This window comes from Magnolia sinica, chromosome 14, assembly GCF_029962835.1.
Source record: "Magnolia sinica isolate HGM2019 chromosome 14, MsV1, whole genome shotgun sequence".
NCBI lineage: Eukaryota > Viridiplantae > Streptophyta > Magnoliopsida > Magnoliales > Magnoliaceae > Magnolia > Magnolia sinica.
Window position 1 is genome coordinate 76093630 of NC_080586.1, and position 24705 is coordinate 76118334.

The 24705-nt window shown below is 41.6% G+C and overlaps 1 protein-coding gene across 1 annotated transcript in view; it reads left to right on the top strand.

Moving 5' to 3' along the window:
• The first annotated feature begins 258 nt into the window (after positions 1-258).
• The window catches only part of LOC131226252 (carbamoyl-phosphate synthase large chain, chloroplastic), a 40525-nt gene continuing 16078 nt past the window's right edge, over positions 259-24705 (top strand). Inside the window, exon 1 of the mRNA XM_058222036.1 lies at positions 259-1796. Within this exon, the coding sequence (XP_058078019.1) occupies positions 447-1796 (1350 nt within the window). The 5' untranslated portion in view covers positions 259-446. The remainder of the gene's footprint in view (positions 1797-24705) is intronic.

Below are 24705 nucleotides of genomic sequence, written 5' to 3' on the forward strand. Positions count from 1 at the left end.
CATTTACATGTAATCCAAACCATCCAATAATAGGAAGCAAAGCAGATCAGCCGTACAGACGTGAAAGCTTTTTATTTGACGGTCCACCGTATCTGTCACCCAAATAAACGAATTAGAATCGTCCTTTTGATCGTGACTTGTGGGTCCCGCCAAATGGTAGGTTTGGATCTGAGGTCGACGAAAAGTGTACGGCGGGGAGATCCGATAGGCGCTATATATGGTAAAACCCTCCAGCAGCTGTTCCGAACTTGTCAGTTGAAGAAGCAGCAGCAGCACCAAAAGTCGGATTTTTCTACTCGTATCTCTCTGCTATCCATTTTCTTCTCCATTAAAATCGGATTTTAGGTAAAGAAGCTTCTTATTCTTCTCCTTTCTCTTCGATTTTCTGTTCTGCTGCTGTAGAGAGAGAGAGAGAGAGAGAGAGAGAGAGAGAGAGAGAGAGAGAGATGGGTGTTAGCATAAACCCTTGTGAAACCTTTTCGAGTCGACTCACCGCAGCGAAATCATCCTCAAAACCCAAAGCCAATGCCTTGATTCGGCCAAAGCCACGGTCTTTACTCACTGCAACCACAGCCAGTCAGAAAGACGCTCTCTTTACAACCCTTCGGTCTCTTCGTACTCCTTTCGTCTGTCGCCGTTCTGTTAATCGCCCTGCTCTTGTCCGTTGCGACCATGGACGGAGCGGGGCTGATTTTGACAAGGCACCTGGCAACGGGTCGTTGAAGGGCAAGAGGACTGATCTGAAAAAGATCATGATTCTTGGTGCGGGGCCCATTGTCATTGGCCAGGCCTGTGAGTTCGACTACTCAGGGACCCAGGCATGCAAGGCTCTCAAAGAAGAGGGCTATGAAGTCGTTCTGATCAACTCCAACCCCGCCACCATCATGACCGACCCGGACTTGGCCCACCAGACCTACATCGCCCCGATGACCCCGGAGCTTGTCGAGCAGGTCCTTGAGAAGGAACGGCCGGACGCCCTCCTTCCCACCATGGGAGGCCAGACCGCTCTTAACCTTGCGGTTGCACTGGCGGAGAGTGGAGCTCTGGAGAGGTACGGTGTTGAGCTGATTGGGGCAAAGCTCAATGCCATCAGGAAAGCAGAGGACCGTGATCTTTTCAAGCAGGCAATGCAGAATATTGGGATCAAGACGCCACCTTCCGGGATTGGGACTACCATGGAAGAGTGTCTCAAGATTGCAAATTCTATCGGAGACTTCCCCTTAATCATACGACCTGCTTTTACATTGGGTGGTACCGGAGGTGGGATTGCTTATAATAGGGAGGAGTTCGAGTCAATCTGTAAATCGGGTCTCGCCGCTAGCTTGACTTCGCAGGTTTTGGTGGAGAAGTCCCTTTTGGGATGGAAAGAGTATGAGCTTGAGGTAATGAGAGATTTGGCAGACAATGTTGTGATTATATGTTCCATTGAGAACATTGACCCAATGGGGGTCCACACGGGAGATTCGATCACAGTGGCTCCTGCTCAAACTCTGACGGACAAAGAGTATCAGCGGCTTAGGGATTATTCAATCGCGATCATAAGGGAAATTGGAGTTGAATGTGGAGGTTCGAATGTTCAGTTCGCAGTCAACCCAGAAGATGGAGAGGTCATGGTGATAGAGATGAATCCTAGAGTGTCTCGGTCATCAGCATTGGCATCTAAGGCAACTGGTTTCCCTATAGCTAAGATGGCTGCGAAGTTATCGGTCGGGTATACGCTGGATCAGATCCCGAACGACATCACAAAGAAGACGCCAGCTAGTTTTGAGCCGTCTATCGATTATGTTGTGACAAAGGTAAATTTCATTTCTCCCACACCTTAAGTTACTGCTATATTTTCTATGCCAATATGCATGTGGAATTTTGTTGTTGTGAAAGTTTCGATGCAATTTGAAGTAGCATGATAGCATTTTCCCGCCATTGTCACATTCAGGGTTGATGGTGCGATGTACGTGAGTACTTAATTATTTATTTATATCCTAAAATCCTTATTTGTTTACTGTTTAAAAAAATAAAAAAAAATCCTTATTTGTTTGTAGGTATCCAAAACTGTGACTATGCGGAACTTGTATTTGTTGGTCTTGAATTCTTTTTGTTTAACAAATTTCAAGGTGCTATTTTTGTTTTAAAAAGAAACGGTCTAACTGAAGTTATGGCCCTTGATAGAGAGGAGTGGCAAAATGGGATTTGTGTAGCTGACCCCAATTAGTTAAGGCTTAGATGATGATGAATTTTAAAAAAGAACGATTGGCATAGGATTCCAAAATGTTGAAAGGACATCCATATGCTTGTTAATACACAAGCTCCTGGAAAACTTCCCCAGTCGAACCCGCATTGACATATGTATCAGGGTTTCATACCTCGAGGATTCCTCTAGTTTCTATTGCTATCAATTTTGCATATGTGAGGCTTTCATCCATGATGCTTGGCCTGCTGGATTGGAGGGGTTTGCTTCAACTCAATGATGGAGGAACCCATTAGGAGACTGGAGGGAGAATATGCAGCGGTTTTGCTTCTGCCTTTATTTTTCAAGATTGGTTTTGATATAAGTAGGGGAGAGGTCAGTGTAGTGTAATCGGAACTCGGATTTATATATATATAATTAGGGGAGAGGTCAGTGTAGTGTAATCGGAACTCGGATTTATATATATATATAAATGGATCAAACTCTATTTTGTTTTCTGTCAGTAAGAAAGTCTCTTATTAAAATGAGAGCTGTGGGGTTCGCTTCAACTCAATGATGGAGGAACCCGTGAGGAGACTGGAGGGAGAATATGCAGTGTTTTTGCTTCTGCCTTTATTTTTCAATATTGGTTTTGATATAAATAGGGGAGAGGCCAGTGTAGTGAAATTGGAACTTGGAATTTTTTTTTTTACACTATTTTGTTTTCCGTCAGTAAGAAGTCTCTTATTAAAAAGAGAGATGCAGGGGTCACAACAAGCATAGAAGCCCTAAATGTAATTTGAATACCCTCTAACTTGAAATTGAATGCTTTATTTATGCCCCTGTTAAAAAGAGAAGAAATCTCTGACTAATATGGAACTTCCCAATGTGATTCAGCTCCAAGTATTGTGTGAGCTTGATTCTAGAAAATGTCAGCTGAATGATGAATGACAACAGTTCCCATAAAAAAACAACGAGGTTCCATTGACATCGGTGAATCGAAGTTGGTAACCGGATTAGCTCTTCCTTGATAAAGTCTGAGCATTTCAACGTTGCTTTGTGGTATCCATGCTGAACATTGTATAGTTGTTGCTAATCAAAATTAAAGAATTTTTTAGAGCTCCTAATAGGAGCTTGGGTTTCCTTGGCTTGAGCAATGATATACAAGGTTAGTAGTTGCACTCGTGAGCAGTGTTTAAAATATCGGTATCACGTTACGTATTGCATCTTTGGGGATACATATACGTATCGGTTATCGCACGGGATATATAGTTTGTATCTGGTAATTTATTGTACTTTTTGGGAAACATGAGGAAACATTGGGGAAATGGTTGAATTTTTCAATGAAACTTCAGGGATTGCTAAAAAAGACCTTAATACACACTTTTGAATCATAACATCTCAAAAAAGAAGTGCACATAATAGGTTTCCTTTATATAGGGTCCTAAGCTATATGTTGTCTAACTGAACTAATGCAACTCTATTCAAATTGAATGCATAACATTTAGAGTGCATGTGATGATCATTTCATCAAACACTCTTAAATACTTCGAAATTAGTCTCAATTGATAGCTTGTCGAAGGGAAATTTCGATTTTTTTTTTAATATTTTAATAATTTTTAATTAAAAAATGATTTTTATTTTCCGAAAAGTGACAAGGACTCAACAAATCAGTAGATCAGCCCTCATACATGCTTCATTTCATGTTTGGAATACAAAATTGCAAGCAATTTGGGAGAAATTAGGGAAATTTCGAATTTTCCCCAATTTTCCCAAAATTGGGCCACCTACACTCAAAATTTGAAATTAGAGTGTATATGATGATCATTTCATCAAATACTCCTAAATACTCCTAAATACTCCAAAATTAAGAGTTGTTATTAATAAAAACCAAAGAAAGAATTTTTTGACAGTGCATAGTAGGAGCTAGGCTCCCCTTGTCAAATAAATAAATAGAAGGCGCCTAGGTCTCTTTTCTACAACAAAGATGTAGAAGGTTGGTTGTTGCACTCTTGCAAGTTTTCAATAGAGTTTTGAGCCTACAAATGTCATTTACAAGTTAGTTTGCTATGTTTCTGAGTTTGTAGTCTACCTATTTGAAGCATAGTTCTAAAACTCACTGATTCAATTCAAAACTTGGCCGACTTGAGTCTGTTAAATTTCGAATTGAGCTCTTCCTTAATGCAATCTGGCAATGAAGACATTGTTGACTTAGCTCACTAAGACCATAGTTACCTGAATCGTATTTGACTGGTTTAGGGTTTGAAATTCTAGTTTGCAGTTCAATACATTTCAAAATTACTTAATTTGATGGTGTAGGCTCATTTACTTTGTTTTAAAATTCATCTAATTTGCAATTCAGTTTACCAAGGTTCAATATACCAGTACGATAATCTTGCTCAACACAGATGGATTTATTTGTACGGTCGACAAAGTGAATTCAATAAATAAATGCCTTTTGACAGAAAGGATTGTTTAATAAATGATGCTTTTGGATGATGACCTATCTACAAGTGTTTAGCACAATTTAATGGTTTAACTTGAACTTATGTATGACGAATGTATGATTCCCATCATGATCGGACCAAAATATACACTACACTCTTTTCCATATTGTTACATGAGAGAATAAAAAGCTTTTTTATTGCAATATTCTACTACAGTGTCTAGTTGTCTACCAATGTACAGATTTTGAGTGAATGTGCCGTAATATACTCTCGCCAAAAGATAAAAACTTTGATTTAGTATTACAATTTTTTAATGTGTAGATGTTGCAGTAGGCTTGAGTGTAGATTCCCACAAAATGGTGGTGACTCATGTTCCCTCATATGTGGTACTCATGCACTGCCATCTAGACCATCCAAATTGTGGGACAGTTTGTTTGGAAAATATCTTTAAAATCAGGCTGGTCTAGCAACCTGACCATCCAATTGATAGCTATCAAATGGATCATTTTAAAATAGTAAGAGATCCAAATTCCAAGGACAATCAGACAGTAACTATCATTTCTCAGACTAATGTTTGGATTATTCTCCATCCATAGTTGGGTCAGCAATTGGGACGGTCTGTATTGTTGTACAACTATGCTAGGTGTACAGTTGAAGAGTCGCAACCATTCTTAAAATGATGGTATATCAACCCAGGTACACTGCATTTCTTCCGCAAACCTGCACAGGATGTAGCCCGCAAACTAGCTCATATAAAGCTATGGTGGAAGAAAGTCCAGTAACTAGCATATAAACTGCCACAGGATGATATAGTCTCAATTTAGCATAGAACAGGTGGTGACAAGTTACGGATCGACCTGGAGCTATCTAGCTTGATTGTAACCGCTGAATTTTAGTGAATCTGCGACCTTGGTTGCTTGATCTGAACTGCAGGTCGAGGATAGACTTATTGATTTAGGTAGCTGTGGTGAAGACTTGATAGAGTACCATTAGGTTCTTGATTCAGAAAGGATACTGAAATTTACTAAATGCATTATCATATTTGTCTCACTATCATTTGTATCTGTTTTAGAGAAACGTCTTACTATAATTTATATCTAAAGTCTAAACTACTATAAACCCAAAATTATTTTTCATATTTTTATGTTTCTGAATCATGTTTTTTCTGTACGTGACCCAAAGTAGTTGGGAAAAAGGCTATGATGATGATGATGATCAGGCATTTTCTTTGTGGTGCTTTAGAAATTTACTGAATGCATGCGCATGACCCATGTCATCTTTATCATCCAAACCACACCCCACATGATGGATTGGAGCATATGCGGAAAACGAAATCATCAGATGATCCTGACCATGAAATTGTGGCCAATTAGTGGATGGTTAAGAAAATCATTATCAAATGGCTAAAAAGAATAATAATGTTCTCTTTGGTGATTATTTTATTTCAACAATTAGCCTTTGTGTGTGTGTGTGTGTGTGTGTGTATTGGGTAAATTCACATAGTTAAATTTAATAGTTTTAGTTACTAGTAGTTTGTTTGACTACAATTAGAATTAGAAGCTATTTAAAGGAGTAAATGGGGACCTTTTGGTAAGGCTTGCCAGCTTTTTGGCCGCCCTCTCCACACGCGGTAAAGGAGTAAATGGGGACCTTTTGGTAAGGCTTGACTCCTAAAACGCTTTCATGATCGAGATGAGATAACGACGAGTGACGACGATGACGACGAAGATGACGACGATGGCGACTGCGGTGAAAATAGGCGAAGATAAAGGTAAGGGGACAGCGGGAGAGATGACCAATGGTAGCAGTGAAAAGGAATGGAAGGTTGCTCAGGCAAGGAACCGGAACAGGGAACCAGTGGGGGACAGTCAACGGAAATACGCTTCGTATCCAACCCTATATGTGAAAGGTTACCCCCATGGCTGGTTCCCCCTCAATCTGGAGAGGATTTTTGGGTGAGTGGGAGCTATTATGGATGTCATAATGCTGAGGGATAAAGAAACTGGTGCATATCGTGGATTTGCTTTAGTTCAGATGGGTAGCGAAGCGGAACTGGCCAGGGCGGTGGCCATGTTGCATGGAGTCAGTTATGACGACAAAAAGATGCTGGTCTAGAGGGCGCTTTATGGTCCTGAAACCCTGACTGCCTCGACTTATCAGAAGCGTCCCACCGTTATTGGATCCAAACCTATGGAGCAACAGTCCACTTTACCAGTCATGGTTGCTCGACCTGCATCTCGTTCCGAGGGACAATCCTTCAGAGACGTCCTGCTCCAAGATCTTAAGGGCTCTGTCTTGCCCTCCTAGGAGTTGGAAGGGTCAAAGAAGGATCAGTTCAACCCATTAGGCGATGATCGTGTTGATGATCAATCAGATCTCACTGTTGTCGTCGAGCAGGAGATCTTTGAGAAGAATCGAGCAGAGTTGGCTAAGTCGGTGGTTATTATAACAGAAGAAGGTGCGTCGATATCGGGAGTGAAGGAATGGATTCGACAGTGCACTGGATTCCAATTAGGCATCTCCGACTTCAAGCCTTTGGGTCACGACGCCTTGTGGGTGAGAGTGTGTCCAGGCCTCAACCCAGACATCTTAATAATGGCAGACCACTTGCTTGCTAATGGCCTGATCAAAAAAATCATGCCGTGGGAGGAATTTTCAATATTTGGCAAAGAAAACATCTGGATCCTCATTTGAGATATCCTAATGGAATGCTGGTATGACGAGTTCCTCATCAAAGCAGCATCTTGCCTGGGCTTTCTTCTTGAAATCGAACCTAAGACCTAATTTATGACGGAACTCGGCGTCATTAGGGCCCGGGTGAGAAGAAAGAAAGGTTCTCCCCTCCCGCCTCATTTGCGTGTGAAGATCGATAATCGTATCATCTTGCTACCGATCCAGAAGGACTCCCCATAGTCGATGCAGCCTAGATGGGGAGACGTGTGGAGGGCCAAGGAATTGGTGAGTCAGCCATTATTGCATATGCAAGGAACAAGGTGGGAAGAAGGAGCTCATTCCGTGTATTCCAGCGGACTACCGAAACAAAGGGGTGTCAGACCACCTGCCGCGAGAGTACATGAAGACAGCGTTCGGCCTTTTCAAAGGACGCATGGCAGTCTATCCTCTACTTCAGGGTTGTGTCTAGCAGACGAAATCCCGAGCGCCAGCGCGAAGATATCTGCTACCTTGGATAACACGACACGTGCCCCGGAGTCTGAGTTTCCTTCTCGGGCGGAGGATCTCTTCTCTCATTAGACAGCTATGGCGCAGACACGTGGCCTCTCATATACCCGTTGGCCGAGTAACAATGAGTACAAAGAGGTAGTAGCGACGAGATCATGACGCGTGTTGCCTGACCGTTCAATCAACGGTAGTGGGGCTACCCAGATGGAGGAGCAGATGTCATCCCCTAGGCTCACGCCTCTTATTGATGTTGAATCGGTCGAAGCGGGCCCGTTCTCTACCGCTTTCGCCTCTCCCCAACCAAATGGGGTTCGCTGAAGGTATCCGAAGCTGTTTTCATTAACCCCAGCCTATTTTCTGCGTCGCACCCGAACATCAGACCCGACAGACCCGATGAACCTCAACATTCTAACCACACCCAATCTTTCTACCCCGTTCCTCCCTCCCGTAACCCCGCTTTCGTTGTCCTGGGCGACGATATCTCCAGAGAGGACATGTCAGAAAATCTGATCTTTGAGTCTTGTTCCGCTTCATCCATCCCTTCATCTCCTCTCAACTCCGTATCCAAAGATTGGGCTGATCTAGGTCCCCTTACGCTGTTCCAAGAGGAGACCCCTGCGGATGTGATTGTCGCAGAACCACTTCAGATGTGCTCAGAATTTCCACACCAGCATCAGGGAGATAACTCCATGGCATTTACGAAGGGAAAAATCAGAGAGGAAATTTATAAGGAAATTCATGACAAAAGATGGATTGGAGACGCAGTGGGGAACGTGTGTCGATCGCTGGGTCTCTCCTTCGGCAATAGGGTAGAAGACTATACGGGCCTATTCCAATACATCGAGAACAGGGGTAGGCCCTTACCTCCTCCAAAGACCTCTGCTAAACAAGTTTCTCGATCCACTAGTAACAGAGAACTTCTCAGACTTAAATCTTCTCCGGCTATTGCTTCTACGTCTACGGCTAGACGTGGAAGGAAGAGTACTCGGGGCAGCTCGGTGCCCCAATGATAGTTCTTCTTAGAACGTTAGGGGAGACGGCTCCAAGCAGAAGCGAAGCCTCATCAAAGGTTCTATCAGGAGAAAAAACCCAAACGTTATTTGTTTACAGGAAACTAAAGTTTCGTTGTTCTCAAAGAGTCTTCTGGATACGTTATGGGGAGCTCAGGACGCAAATTTCATTACTTTGGACGCTACTGGATCCTTAGGAGGTATCCTGATTGCTTGGAAATCTTCTAAGTGGGATTTACAGTATTCATTGTCTGGGGTCTTCTCTAAAGCAGTCATTCTCCAAGATAAGTATACTAATTTCCGATGCACTGTCATTTCTGTTTATGGTCCTAATGAAGATTCTTTAAGATCCAATTTCTGGGATGAGCTGATTGCTATTAGACAGTCCTATTCATGACCTTGCTGCTATGTGGGTGACTTTAACGTGGTCCGTTTTCCTGAGGAGCACTCTCAAAGATGGAGATCAAATCTCGCTATGCACTCGTTCTCCGACTGGATTCAAGCCCAGGAGTTGGTTGATCTGCCCCTTTCAGCTGCCAAATTCACATGGTCCAACGGCCGTAGATCCCAGATACAATCGAGATTTGACAGGTTCCTCTTATCTACGGACTGGGTTGAGGAGTTCCCATCCACGACTCAGATTGCTCTTCCTAGAACGACTTCGGCTCACTGCCCTATTCTCCTCTTGGTTATTGATGATTACCAGCGAAACCATTCAAATTCAACCCTGCCTGGCTCAACATCGAGGGTTTTAATCAGAAAGTAGTGGAGTGGTTGCCCTCCTTTCCGGCTGATGGTTTTGCTGGTCACAGGCTGATGTGCAAGCTTCGTCTGCTAAAGTAAAAATTAAAAGACCGGAAGAAAGATGAGCTTAGGAAGAGAGACTGCGAAACTGAGGCTTTATTCGCAGAGCTGCAACAGATTGATTCAGGATTGGAGGGCAATGTCCTCCCTCTGGAGGTGTTATCTAGACGCATTCAGATCATTCAATCCATTTCATCCAGAACCTTGGAAGACGAATTATCTTAGAAGGTTAAATCGAGAGCTAAGTGGATCTCAGAGGGAGACAAGAATACTAAGTATTTCCACAACCTTGCTAATATGAGAGCTTGACGAAAGCTATTCTTAGCATCTCAGTGGACGGCAGACAGGTCGATGATAGGGACGAGATATCGGATGCAGCGGTGCTCCATTTTAGATCCCTCCTCTCTTCTGAAGGCTGGTCCAGGCCTCGATTGGATGAGATCCATTTCATCTCACTCATAAGTTCGGAAGCAGATCGTCTGGAGGCTCCTTTCTCGGAAGAGGAGGTCAAAGCGGCCATCGATGCGATAGATGGAGATAAGTCACCTGGGCCTGATGGGTTCCCCATGAGTTTCTTCCACTCGTTCTGGGACACTGTGCGCCCTGACGTCATGAACTTTCTCAACGAATTCCATGCCAGAGGAAGGCTTTCCAAGGGAATTGGAGCTTCTTTCATCGCCCTTATCCCCAAAGTTCCTGGGGCTAATTCTTTCTTTGAATTCAGGCCTATCAGTCTCATTGGCAGCCCGTATAAAATTTTGGCTAAAATCCTATCCTTAAGGCTAGCCTCTGTGATGGAAGTATCAAAATGCTTTTATTACGGGAAGAGAGATCGTCGATGGAGCGCTGATAGCTAATGAAATTCTCCACTCCTGTCACAGGACTGGGATCAAATCTGTCTTTTGTAAGCTTGACATGGAGAAGGCTTACGACCACGTGGACTGAGATTTTCTTCAATACATGCTTATCAGAATGGGTTTTGGTGAGAAATGGAGGAAGTGGATGAAGGCTTGTGTTGAATCTCCTCATTTTTTGGTCCTTCTCAATGGAGTCCCGAAAGGTTTCTTCCCTAGCTCGAGGGGATTATGCCAGGGTGACCCTCTTTCCCCTCTTCTATTCCTTATGATAGCTGAGGCTCTCTCCCAGATGCTGCTTATGGGCCAAAGCGTTGGGCTGTTCAAAGGCATCTTGATGCCAGGGGTGGTTACGCCCATTTCTCATATCCAATTCGCGGACGATACGTTGATCACTTGCAAAGCGGATGCTGAAGCCATCATAAATCTCCACACGACTATTAGATGGTTCGAGGCTGTGTCTGGGCTGCGCATTAACATGGCCAAATCCAAAGTCTTTGGGATCAATGTTACCGACCGGGACCTAAATTCTTTTGCTCAGATTTTGGGTTGTTCGACTGCCTCATTCCCGATGTTCTTTATGGGTCTGCTGCTTGTCATTGGTACCCCTCCACTGTCTATGTGGGATAAGGTGGTGGAGAAATTCCAAAAATCGCTGGCCAAATGGAAATGCAGGTATTTATCTATGGGGGGCAGACTCACGCTTATAAAAGCTGCATTATCGAATATCCCCATATATTTCATGATGCAGGACATGGAAAATTAAATATGATATGCAAGATTGCAGGCTTAGATCACACCAATTCAGAAACAATCACACAAATTCCACATCCCACATGAAAATCCAAACATTCAATTAAAGGGGAATCTATGCTGGTCCAAGCCGACACAGGCTAGGACTGGACCAATAAAATTATAAACCAAACAATGTCAAAGGGAAATAAAATCAACTACTCATGCATAAAAATCAGTCCCTAATCCAAGGGATTCCCTAATTTCAATTCAAGGAACCCTAAGGTGATAAAAAGGGGCAAATCAATTAGGGATCATGTAATATAGGGTTAGGATTCATGAAAAAAAACGGCTATGAGAGGATAAAAGAAGATAAAAACTACGAACTAAAAGATGATCCGCGTGTGGAAGGAACAATGGTCCGATGGAACGTGTGTGTGATCCCGGCCGCACGTGTGTGGAGCCCACTATTCAGAAAAAGTTGGCCTTGGTCGGCCAGGGATGGACTCAAAACCTCCAAATTTCAGTCTGATCCGATTAACGGTTTGTGCGTGGTGCTCCGCCAAATTTCAGGGCCGAAATCTGGAAACCTGCTTCAATGAAGAAATCCGATGCAACAAAAGGACAAATTCGAAGTATGGATGGTGGGGGAAGATGGAAAAAAAAAGATGATGGAAGATGGGGGTGAATTGGGATCGATGTGGCTTCGCACCACGGTAGTTAGCCCTTCGAAAAGGGAGGGCTTCACACCCACTTTTGAATTCTTCCACAACTCACGAAGAGAGCAGAAAAATAAAGCAGGAATTTTTTTATTAACTTCAATGAATGAAAAGAACTACAAGGGGTGCCTATTTATAGGGAGAAATCCTATACTCAAAAACTCGCACCATGTGCGACACCTATTACTTGGCGATGAAGTAAACTAAAATAAAAACCAAACAAGGAAATCTAAAGCGTTCACCATGTTCTAAATAATAACAATAAGCAAAACTTAAAATATAAAATCAATCTGACGAGTGGGCCACGATCATGAGATCCCATGGTGGGCTTTTCTTGACAATCGGGCCACTTTTCTAAACCAAAACTTGACTTCTAGCTAGGAGGCTCTTCCTGGACGTCGTCATCGAGACAGATCGATGGTGGGGTCCTCCATCTACGTACGTACGTGCGTAGGGGTGGCGGCGTGAGTGCGCGTGTGCGCGTGATGTCCCCATTATTTCATGTCCCTCCTTATCTGTCCATCATCTGTTTTGTGCTGGATCGACAAGCTGAGGAGAAATTTTTTGTGGAGCGGCAAGGAAAATTAGAAGAAATTCCATCTCCTGGACTGGCAAGAGGTCTGCAGACACTTTTAAGACGGAGGTACAAGTGTCAAAAACCTGAAGGTGATGAACAAGGCTCTCCTTGGCAAGTGGAACTGGAGACTTGGATCGGAGCCGGAAGCTTTATGGAATAGTGTCATCAAAGGGAAATATGGGTCGTCCTCGGGAGGTTGGTGGACAAGGGATTCTTCTGCCTACGGAGCTTCTCGCCTTTGGAAGGGAATCATTCGTTTCGGAAATCTGGTAATGGAGAATATTGCTTTTCATTCGGGGAATGGATCGGTGATCAGATTTTGGGAGGACCACTGGCTAGGGGAAAGGTGTTTGAGGGACAGCTTCCCTTCTATTTATCGCCTCGCCGTCAAGAAGGACAGGCCTGTTAACAGCTTCTTCTCTCAATCGGAGTCTGTTGTGGTTTGGGATATCAACTCTTGTCGAAATCTTTACGACTGGGAGGTAGCTCATTTTGCTGAACTTATGCTCTGCTTATCCAGGGTCAGCCCATCCCTGTCTGATCCGGATAAAATCATTTGGACCAAAGAAAAATCCTCCCATTTCTCGGTGAAGTCCTTCTACGCTATTGTTATCCCGTCCTTTCCCCCTGCATCGTTGGCTTCTCCGTTTATCTGGAAATATCCCGTTCCCCCAAAATATATCTGCTTTGCTTGGCTGGCCTCTAGGAATCAGATCCTCACCTTAGACAACCTCATGAAGAAAGGCATGCAGCTTGCCAACATCTGTTCATGTTGCATGGGCTGTGATGAATCCGTCGATCACCTCCTTGTGCACTGCCCGTTCATCTCTTAGATCCGGCAGGATTTTTTTTCAAGCTTCAACGTTTCTGGCTGTGTGCCAGCTTCTGCCTCTTCTTTGCTTGCTTACTGGCACGGTTTCAAGTTTGGAAAAATCAGATCTAAGGTTTGGAAAATGGCAGATGCTTCAACAATGGGCAAGCTTCGGCTCAAGTAGTGGGATCGAGAGCAAAAAAACTCCTTATAGAATGGGCTTCTAATGTGCCTCTTCTTAGAGATTTTAACTTTATCTTTTTAGGCTTATAGTGTTTTCTTTTTTGGTTTTGGCTCTGCTATCTCAGCAGCCCCCCCTTGTTCCCTTCCGTTTTTTAATATAATCCCGTTGCTTTTAAAAAAAAATAAAAAATGAACCAGTCTTGGATCTGCTCCAGCTCCTACCTTCCGAATGTTGATATGCAGCAATTCCTCTAGCCTGCTCGGCACTCGCCTGGTTGTGGATTTTTCCTTGTTTCTTTTGGGTAGCCTTGCTTCCCATCTCGGGCTTGTATTGTTTGATTGTTTTCTTGTAGCTTGTTATTAGGCTCAGTGCCTCTTTGCTTGGTAATAAAATTTCTCCTTACCATCCAAAAAAAGTTATAATTTCATTGGTTAAAACATGATCTAGATTAAGCAACTATTCATATTGTGGGCTAATGCTTCCAATCGGCTTCCCTGGATTTGATCTTTTTTGTGTCAATGGAATTGAAGGGATGTGTGCTGTTTGTTCATTTGTTTTTCCCTTAGTACCTGGAGAGCTAATGCTATTGCAGATGGCTTGGCTAAGCGTGACGTAGCCAAGCATTCCCTGTTTATTGGTGACTCTCATCCATTGCTGTAATGGACAGGTTTCCCATGTTCTTGCTTTTAAGAAGTTTTGTTGCTTGAAAAAAAATCTTGTACTTGTAATGCTATTAAATCTAATTTTGTTGACCATGCTATGCTAGATGTGCTGATGCTTTTCGTTTTTCTCTCATATCTTCCTTCAAGTGATGCGTTTGGATGTAGAAGTGCACTTAATTATTAACATTCAGTTTAATCAGCACAAACAGCAAAAATTTGGTGTTGTTTCCTAGTATCCTATTGATTTAGTCATCACATTGCAGTTGCATTTCATTCTTTTCCAACATCTGGCACATGTATGTTGGAATAGTGTGGTGTTTAGGATGACTTTTAGCAAGCTTGATCAGCACCCTGAGGTTCTGGAACACCTAATATAGAGATGCTCTCCTAACTGGTGGAAATACCATTCCCCAGTTTGGGTAGCAGCTTGAAGGTTTAGTCATCGAAAGTACCTAGAAGGAAAGACTCAATGGGATTCTAATACCAGGTTCAAAGTCTATTGCAACAGACTGCAATGCAATCTTTACCACTATGGGTTGAGGATGATCTCTTTAATGCTAGAGTTGATCTGAAAGTCAAGATTAAACAAGGGTTTGAGTAGGTTAAAAGTCTACTGCAATGTACTGCAACTAATTCCTTACCATTGTGGGTTGAGGATGATCTCTTTAATGCTAGATTTGGGCTGAAAGTCAAGATCAATGAAGGTTCGAGCAGTGATGAAGTTGAATCAAGAAGGTTTTCTTTTTTACTTGAGGAAAAGCTAGCGGAGGAAGATGATGATGTGGATTCCTGTCAAGGCTAAATAGAAGAGTCTTCCTGACGATATGAAAATGCTAACCTCACCGATGGTTCCAAGTAGACATCCTTCAGTGATGAATAACTTGGCATCATGGCTTTAAATATTTGTTCGATCTGACTTGGTATTGTTCGACTCGAATTGATTTCAGTCGAAACAAGATGAATAACCACACAGAGAAAGACCGAGTGAGACAAAGTCGGACCGAGTCAGGGCAAGTTGTGCTGGTTTCAGTCCTAAGGTGAGTCACACTCCGAAACTGTTGCTTAAAACCTTGCTTGGCTTTGAGTGCAACTGATGAAAATTGTTTACTGGAGACTGTTTACAGAAATTGTCTTTTCGTGTTTTGATTTGATTTGATCGGAAATGATACAATATTTTCACCCAAAAACCCCTTCAAAGGGTTTCATTAATTATGGGAACATTTACAATCCAGGCTGTGAGATAGCGCACCCTTAATTAGTAAATTGTGGAGAACCCTTGATTAAAAGGGAAAAACCAAGTACCAGAAACCTAATATACATAAATGTCGAGGAATGCAAGAAATGAAGTTCAATGCTCATGTTAGAGTGTCTACATCGTCTTCAAGCTGGTATCGTATAACCAATCATCTTTATAGCTGAATAGCGTCAAGATCCTCAATAGCTGTTGAGCTTGAGGAGTATTGCATATAGATGTAGGCTGTCAGGGTACCAGCATGGCTTGCATAGTATGTATCCATTGCAGTATCGAATAACCAATATAGCTTTGAAGTGTATAAGGCTCTGTATGGCTTTAGTTGGCATCAAGATAATGTCGCGTCAAGATAGCCATAACGTATACAATGCTTTTGTATCACATTCCCCATTGGATAGTTTCACTTATCGCTGTCGTGGCTGGTACTTCTAGGGTTCCAGCACTGCCATGGGTCTAATGTGCTACAGATTGCATGTGGCATTTGTGTCATCAAATTAGGGCTAGCTGTTATGGACTGATCATTCCCATGCGCGTAAGTCATGGACTTGGCCAAATATATGCTTTTCTTGTACATTGGAGAGGTTTTGTACATGTGTAGAGAATTCTAGAATAGAGTAGAAGTGTGTGGGAAGTTGTAAAGCATGGCAGAAGGACAGGTAATTGTAGAAAGTTATAGAGTTATTTGGAGAGGTATAGAGATCTCTAGAAGCTTCTAGAGAACTCCAGTGGGGTTTTGTGTAACTAGTGTGGAATATTCTAGAGAATTTTTGATCGTTGGATGAGTGCTATGTGGTACAATCCTAGCCATACATGTGTAGGTTCTTGAGTCTTCCTATCTGTATTTAAGGAGGGATCCTTATTTGTAAAGAATCGAAAAGAAGTAATGGTTTGAGAGATCTAATGAAATACATGGTGTTCTTGCCAAGGTATTCAATAAAGGAAACAGTGGCCATTATAACACAGACTGTAATGGTTGTTACGACCCTGTAATGATCAAATTCTTTGTAAAGGAAGAAATTGTATTGGCCTGTTACGGGCCATTGTTTCAGAACGATCGTTGCAGCCTTGTATCGTGTAACGGGCCCTACCATTATTTTTACATAATGGTCGTTGCGTAACCGTTTTTGAATACCATGGTTCTTCCGTACACTTGTCTCTCTTGCTTTGCAATGAGCTGTGGTACTTAGCATATGGGGTGTGCACTTGCAATAGGCTGACTTGTTCATGATGGGATTATGAGACAAGTGCTGCATGGTCTACACTTGGGGAAGCACTTGGGTCTTAACATAGCGCCTTTTGTTAGTTGTAGCCTATAGGGGCCCTAGTGCTTGGTGCAGGTCGGTTGACACCTGCTGCAAGTTTGTTGCTAGGGGTTTAGGCCCTATGGTGCTAAGATTCAAGGTTGCATTAAGTCCTGACTTTTAGCAGTCACGTAAAGGTCTCTAAGCATGTCCCTTTATGACCAAACGAGGGTGAGAAGTCAGCAAGTGGAGTGGGATGGACCCAATCATAGCTAGGGATATAGGCTGGCAAGCATTACTACAGTGGGTTCGGAGCCTTTCCCCAAAGGGAGGTCTGTGATTGGCATATAGTCTTCAACCTTGAGGGAGAATGGGAGTTTTACGACTGGCGAGGCTCACCTTTAATAAGGAGGCGAACATTAGTGGTTGAAGTCCCGAAGAGATTGTTTTGTATCAAGTGTGTTCTTGGCAGTGAGCCCGGAGGGGTTTTATAGTGTTTGGGAGCTTGTATTCTCACCAAAATGGTAGTTAGGTTGTTATATGAAGGTGTCGCTTCGCGAGTGGACGAAATGGAGCTTGATTTCTGTCGTTCTTGGAATTTGAGTTGAAGTGGCAGTAGGTTATGTGCTTGTACTTAAGGTAGTTTGCACTAGACCACAGAGTTATTTTGACGATGGTGCTATGTAATATGCATAGAGGCTTGTTCTGCTTTTGAGACAGGTGTCCTTTGTGCCAGACTAGTGACATAGAGGAAAGTTATTCTGTAACGGTAATGGTGGCCATAACGTTACGGCCACCACCGTTACCTTTACGACGTGGGCTGTAATGGTTGTTACGTTCTTCTTCTTCCTTTTTTATAATTGAAAAAACTCGAAAATCCTGTATCGGCCTCATAGTGGATCTCTATGGCCTTTACAGGGGCGTAATGGTGGCCATAATGGGCCAATATGATTAATTTTTTCCGTAATGGTCATTACGATCCTGTAATGTGTAAGGGTTGCTACCATTATCTTTACATAACGGCCCTTACGGCCCTATAACGATCGTTACGGCACACCATGCATAAAGGGTAGGAAAGTGGTGTAAACTCCTTGGAAGGGAGTTTTGAGTGGTAAAATGGTGCCATTGTATGCATCTTTGCTAGTTTTGTTTAAGTGCAAAAACGCATGCCTGTAGACAGTAGATATGTATGGCCTTAATTGGAAGTGCCACAGTGGTGAGTTGGGGTGTGGAGGGGTGCCCTTTGAGTTTCAAATCGATGTCCCCTACCCTATCCCCCAACAATAGGCGACAGGTGTTGAGTGACTTATGATCAGGGTGTGCCGAATCGGTTACGTATACGGCCGTATCGGCCGATACGTAACGGTAACGGTGCGAACCGTTACCCGTTTCGGGGCCGTATCGGCCGATACGATTTTTTGTACCCGTATCGGCCGATACGGGCCCGTTACGGGGTGTAACGGCCGTAACGGGCCGTTACGGGCCCGTAACGGGCCCGTAACGGTAACTTTTTTTTTTTTTCATTTTTAGCTCATTTTTTGCTGTTTTTTTGAAACCTTTTGCTTCCAAACTGTTTTTCACTCCTTCTACTACTAATTTCGACCAACCTTAGCTAGGTATTTGAGATAAAAACACATTATATCACAGATTTTTTTGAATCAAAGCTCGGTGGGCCATTTTTCAGAAATTCGTCAAAAATAGGTATTTATACTTTTTTTAATATGTTTTGCTGTTTTAATCATGTCATATGATGTGTTAATCATAGTAGAACATGTTAATGTACATTTTACAGATTTGGGGTGCCATTTAATAATTTTTTAATATTTTTTCTATTTACGCATGAATTTTGGCCCCTTTTTTAAAATTCGAAAATTCAAATTTTAATGGTTGTTTTGCTGTTTTAATCATGCCATTTGATGTGTTAATCATAGTAGAACATGTTAATGTGCATTTTACAGATTTGGGGTGCCATTTTATATTTTTTAATATTTTTTTCTATTTACGCATTTATTTTGGCCCTTTTTTGAAAATTCGAAAAATCATTTTTAATGATTCTTTTGCTGTTTTAATGACATCATATGATGTGTTAATCATAGTAGAACATGTTAATGTGCATTTTACAGATTTGGGGTGTCATTTTATATTTTTTAATATTTTTTTCTATTTACGCATTTATTTTGGCCCTTTTTTGAAAATTCGAAAAATCATTTTTAATGATTCTTTTGCTGTTTTAATGACATCATATGATGTGTTAATCATAGTAGAACATGTTAATGTGCATTTTACAGATTTGGGGTGCCATTTTATATATTTTTAATTTTTTTATATTTAAACATTTATTTTGGCCCTTTTTTTGAAAATTCGAAAAATCATTTTTAATGATTCTTTTGCTGTTTTAATGACATCATATGATGTGTTAATCATAGTAGAACATGTTAATGTGCATTTTACAGATTTGGGGTGCCATTTTATATTTTTTTAAAATTTTTTTCTATTTACGCATTTATTTTGGCCCTTTTTTTGAAAATTCGAAAAATCATTTTTTAATGATTCTTTTGCTGTTTTAATGATGCAATATGATGTGTTAATCATAGTAGAACATGTTAATGTGCATTTTACATATTTGGGGTGCCATTTTATATATTTTTATATTTTTTCTATTTACACATTTATTTCGGCCCTTTTTTTGAAAATTCGAAAAATCATTTTTTAATGATTCTTTTGCTGTTTTAATGATGTCATATGATGTGTTAATCATAGTAGAACATGTTAATGTGCATTTTACATATTTGGGGTGCCATTTTATATTTTTTTTATATATTTTTTTCTATTTACGCATGAATTTTGGCCCTCAAAAATAATTGCAAACACCTAAATGTAAGATATTTTCATATTACATTCATTCTAATATATCTATCATTGATAGTAGATAGTTAGAAAATTAAATATATGAATTTTGTAGTCAAATTCAGGTTATTTGGTTCATAAATTCATCAGATAGTCCGATACAACTTCTCACCAAAGAGTGGACCGTTACACCACCATAAACATGTTCCAATTTATAAATGAATGCATATTTGGAATGCTTAGAATATTCCGGATTTAATCCATATTTTTTCATATGTATGGCCTTAATTGGAAGTGCCACAGTGGTGAGTTGGGGTGTGGAGGGGTGCCCTTTGAGTTTCAAATCGATGTCCCCTACCCTATCCCCCAACAATAGGCGACAGGTGTTGAGTGACTTATGATGAAGTGTTGACTATGTTCATTGAGAGATGCTAGCTGTACACCTTAAATGAGCTGAGAATTCGTGGATGATAGTAGGCCATCTGAATCAGCACGAGCCATGTTTTGTGAAGTATTGACAAGTAATGGCAATATGATGAAGTGTTGACTATGTTCATTGGGAGATGCTAGCTGTACACCTTAAATGAGCTGAGAGTTTGTGGATGATAGTCGGCCATCTGAATCAGCACGAGCCGTGTTTTGTGAGGTATTGACAAGTAATGGCAATATTGCCTTGTAAGGAGAATTAACGGCATTGATTTTTTCTGATGATAATGCTGACCTGTACTTCGAATTGGAGGATGAGTTGTTACCTTGTGCTCATCGAATGAGTACTTTCACTACATATTTAGGGAAATGAGATGCCCCAGACACGGCAGTCACATCAAATCTTGAGCAAGATGTAGAACCTAGTGATCAGATAATGTCCATTATTCCTACAATGAGTAGAATCTTTCAGATTCTTTGAGAATGTTTAATCAAACTTTTAACAGGTTCCAAGGGGCAGTATATGTTAATGAACACCCAAGTTACAAAACCATGAAGGCATTATGCAAAGACACAAGTGGTGGAAGATAGGGGTTTGTGCAAGATAGTTGAGTCTTCAGCGAAAGTGGCGATAAAGAATCTGGAGGGGATGAGTAGCAGGGATTGCACTAAAGGTCTGTCCTCGTGATCTGTTGACATGGACTTACTTCCATTTAGGTGGGTTCCATGAGAGAATTTCATGAAGTAGAAGGATGCGGAATCGGGATAAAAAGAAGGATTGGAGCAGAGGTGTTGGTAGTGAGGATACACATACTTGTCTAGTAGGAAGTTATGAAGTTCAGACTAACAGCACAAATGTGAAACAAAATTGGAAGTAGGAGTTTTCTTTCTAGGAAATGCATCACAGCTGGACAAACTCATCACTAAGCTGGCAGGAGTTTTCTATCTAGGAAATGCATCACAGCTGGACAAACTCATCACTAAGCTGGCAGGAGTTTTCTATCTAGGAAATGCATCACAGCTGGACAAACTCATCACTAAGCTGGAAGCTAGAGATAGGAGAGAAACTGCATCAACATCAGTAGTTAGGGAAATTGAAAAAAAAAAGGAACTTTAAAACTTGTGTATAATGTGAATAATGAAAATACATCCAATGGGACTTGCATTGGGAGAAGTTGTAGGAAGGGAGTCCGGGTAGTGAAAAATAGGTGTGATCAACGGAGATTTTAATGCAGAATGTTCGTTGTTTGGGCTTTGCAGGCAACAGAAAATGCTCAAAAGCATGACAAAAAGAGGCATATTGAAGTGCTGATGATTCAAAGGAAGTGAATTTGGAATGGTTAGATGATTCAACAATTATTGAGGTGCAGAGGACAAGAAATTTTGGATGGGTTGCTGTGTACGAACTGGCTACTCCACCAAAGGTAGATGTGTGAAATGGAGTTACCAATAGCCAATTAATTATATGGTTCAAAGGATGGCTAGAAACCTTCGTGTAATCTAATCCCCCCCTCGGAAAACTAAGGGAAATTGATTCCTCTCAGAATTGACTCTTTACTAGTCACGAACTAGTGATTTCCAAGCAAGGGCCTCGGTCATGGGGAAAGGGTTGGGCATGCTTCCTCACTTGTGCAAGTACACGGTCTCTACTTTAGGAGAATTTTGTAAGAAAGGAATTTCAACGAATGGTTTATATTTTGGCCTCAAAATAAAAGAAGAAAAAAGTAGAATTGAGAGGGTAAGAAGTTGGTGGAGAGATGTAATACCAGACTAATGATTTCGATGTAGCAGATTGGCTGCCGGAATTTCGTTTATAGATTGCTTTGTATCTTTTGTTTTCGAGTTTGAATTTGTCTTCAACATGAGCTTGATCTCCTTACATGTCCATGGATCTTCAAAGAGGGTCCTATCTTGAGACGAATTGGAGATTGGATTGAGAAGGAGAATACAAGAACCCTTCTCCCTACCAAGGTTACCAGAGTTGGCTCTTGCAACTTGAGAGGGTAGGGTTTATTTCTTAGCCTCTAAAGGGAAAACCTTCTCAAGATCTCATTCCCTAAGCTCATATTTTCCATCTTTTCCCTTTTACCTGATTTTTTCTCAATTTACAGGAATTTGCTTCATGTTGGGGAAAGGCTTGTACAACTAATAAGATCATGCCCCTTCTCAAAGAGAGGATGGTCTTTATTGATAGAGACCTGTTGGGGCCTAAAGGTTAGTAAAGTTTATGGATGAGTGACACATGGCATAAGGTAGGTTTTGATTTGAAGGGTTGTGCGGCCCTGCTCTGTTGCGGTGGAGGTTAGGAGGTAAATTGAAGGGCAACTAACGATGGAGGGAAGGTGCTGGGAAGTTTGTAGAGAATTTGGGTTTAAATAGATGAGATTGAAACGCTTGTCGGAATCTTTTAGGTTTAGGATGTAGAATTGGGATTTCACTAGGCAAGTTAGTGAGAGAGAGAGAGATAATTGCTCTAAACTCTCGAGCAATGGCATTTTGGTAAATTATATCAAATTTCATTGTAGAGAATTGGCTTGTGCTACCTTTAATTTTCAATCATAACCCTATGCAAAGACCTTGGATCCCATTGATCTTTGGTTTGTTAGAAAGCTTATTTGATGGGCCTTAAAGAATAAAGATGACCGTCAAGATCATGGAAATTGGGTATGGGAAGGCTAAGCATTTAAGGCACGAATATGGATTTTAGTGAGTAGTGTATCCCTAGGATGTGGAAAAACTATGTCCATGTTCCAAGGAGTAATTCAACGACATTTCTTTTTGGAATGTGTAAAAATTATTTCCATGTACCAAAGAGATCCTAAAAAAAAAAAAAACTCTGAAATGTGGAAAAGTATTGCCATGCCCCTAAGAGGATTCCAAAATAGAAGAGGGTGTGGGGCTCAGACTTGGGTCGGTTTGGGTTCCATAGCTTTCAATGCTTCTTTGGGTTGAGTACTGTGGTTTAGTGCTAAGGTTTCTTAAACCACTAAAGGTAGGTTAATTGAGGTGAGGTTTTGGGTTAGATTTGGATTTAAAATGGCTCAAATTAGGGCTGGATTCAAGCTAGGGCAATGTTACCTAAATTGCAAATCCCCACTTCATTTCCCATTTCGAGCCTTGTGATATGGATTATGGGCCATTTGAGATCCGGATGCCTATTGTTATTTGACACGAAATTATGGTTCAATTTTCTGATTGATTTAGTTGTAACATCATCCCGTGAGGAACTTTTCTATGAAATCCCTATATTCCAGGATTTACTGATCTTCTTTCTAGTTATATGCTCATACCATGCTAGTTTGGTCTGTTAGTGCTCCCTCGAAAGTGGTTGCTTTTGCTTGGTTAGTTGGGAGGAATCATTTCCTTACTATTGACAACCTATGCAGAAGGTCAATGATCCTCCGCAACGTCTGCCTGCTTTGCTACGAGGATGCAGAGTCAGTGGATCACATTTTCATCCAGTGCTCCTTTTCTAGGGATGTTTGGAGTAGTGTTCTTTAGTCTTCTAGCATTCAGTGGGTTTTATCGGCCTTCATGCATTGTTTTGATCATGGCTTGTTAATGCAGGGCCATTTTCACACCAGTCTTGAGTGGGGTTGCTTGTGGGATGCAGGGGCATACTTAGGGTGGGCGGCTCGTGTGAGGCGGGTGGCTCGTGCGAGGCGGTACCCATGTGATGTGGGGTCCATGAGGGGGATTCGGCCGAGGTCCTAACTCATGGGATGTGGGGCCTGGGCTATGACATAAAGAGATTCATTTGCCATGCTTTATCAGTTTGAGCTTTTAGAGCAAGTGGTTAATTTTCTTGCATCAAATTTGGTATCAGAGCCAGGTTTAGCATAGGATTTGTGTTACACTTAGGTAAGAGTCACATCTAGGATTAATAGAGCATACACTGCATATAAGATCGTACTACTGATTTTTTTTTTTTTTTCTTTTGAAGTATTCTATTGCTGAATTTTCAGCTAGCGTTTCCACTTATACCATTGCCGAAATTTCAGCATAGTAATCTCATGTTGTCACATTGCTGAATTTTCAGATTACACTCTTGCTCAAGGGCAAGTTTGAGGTTTGCAGAAACTTGGCGAAGAAGGTGAATTCCTCCTGAGTCGGAAAGGGGGAGATTTGATGGGGTTTTCCTTCTCAGTTCAGAGGAGAGATTGGGCAGCATGGTGTAAATTGGATGTGTTTTACCGTGCTGCTCGACCGGTCGAGTGGGTTGCTCGACCGGTCGAGGGTGCTGGTTGACCAGTTGAGGACTGGCTAGACTTGAACTCTAGCGAGTTTGGTTTGAAATTTTCTGTGGTGCTCGACCAGTCGAGGGAGGTGCTCGACCGATCGAGTGGGTCGCTACACAAAACCTTAGGATCTAGCCTCCCAAATAACACCAGAATTATGGGATAATAAAACAATGAAATAAATCAAAGCACAAACCACGCGACACAAGAGACTTTTACGTGAAAAACCCTTGAAGAGGTAAAAACCATGGGACCTCATTTTCTCTATACATCTAAAGGGAAAAGGTTAGTACATTGCTTGTAATCTCGTTTTCTTCATAGCGGAAGTTTTGCACCGTGGTTTTTTTACCCTTGGGGTTTTTCCACGTATATTCTATCTTGTGGTTTGTTTGGTATGCTTTGATTCTTTTTCTAGATTATATTTCTTCTTGTTTATCGTTTGTGGGTGAGATCGGATATTGGATCTTGGTTCACTAGCGTTGTTGGCGTGTTGCGCAACAGTGATGGGGTTTTCCTCCTCAGTTTAGAGGAGAGATTGGGCAGCATGGTGCAAATCG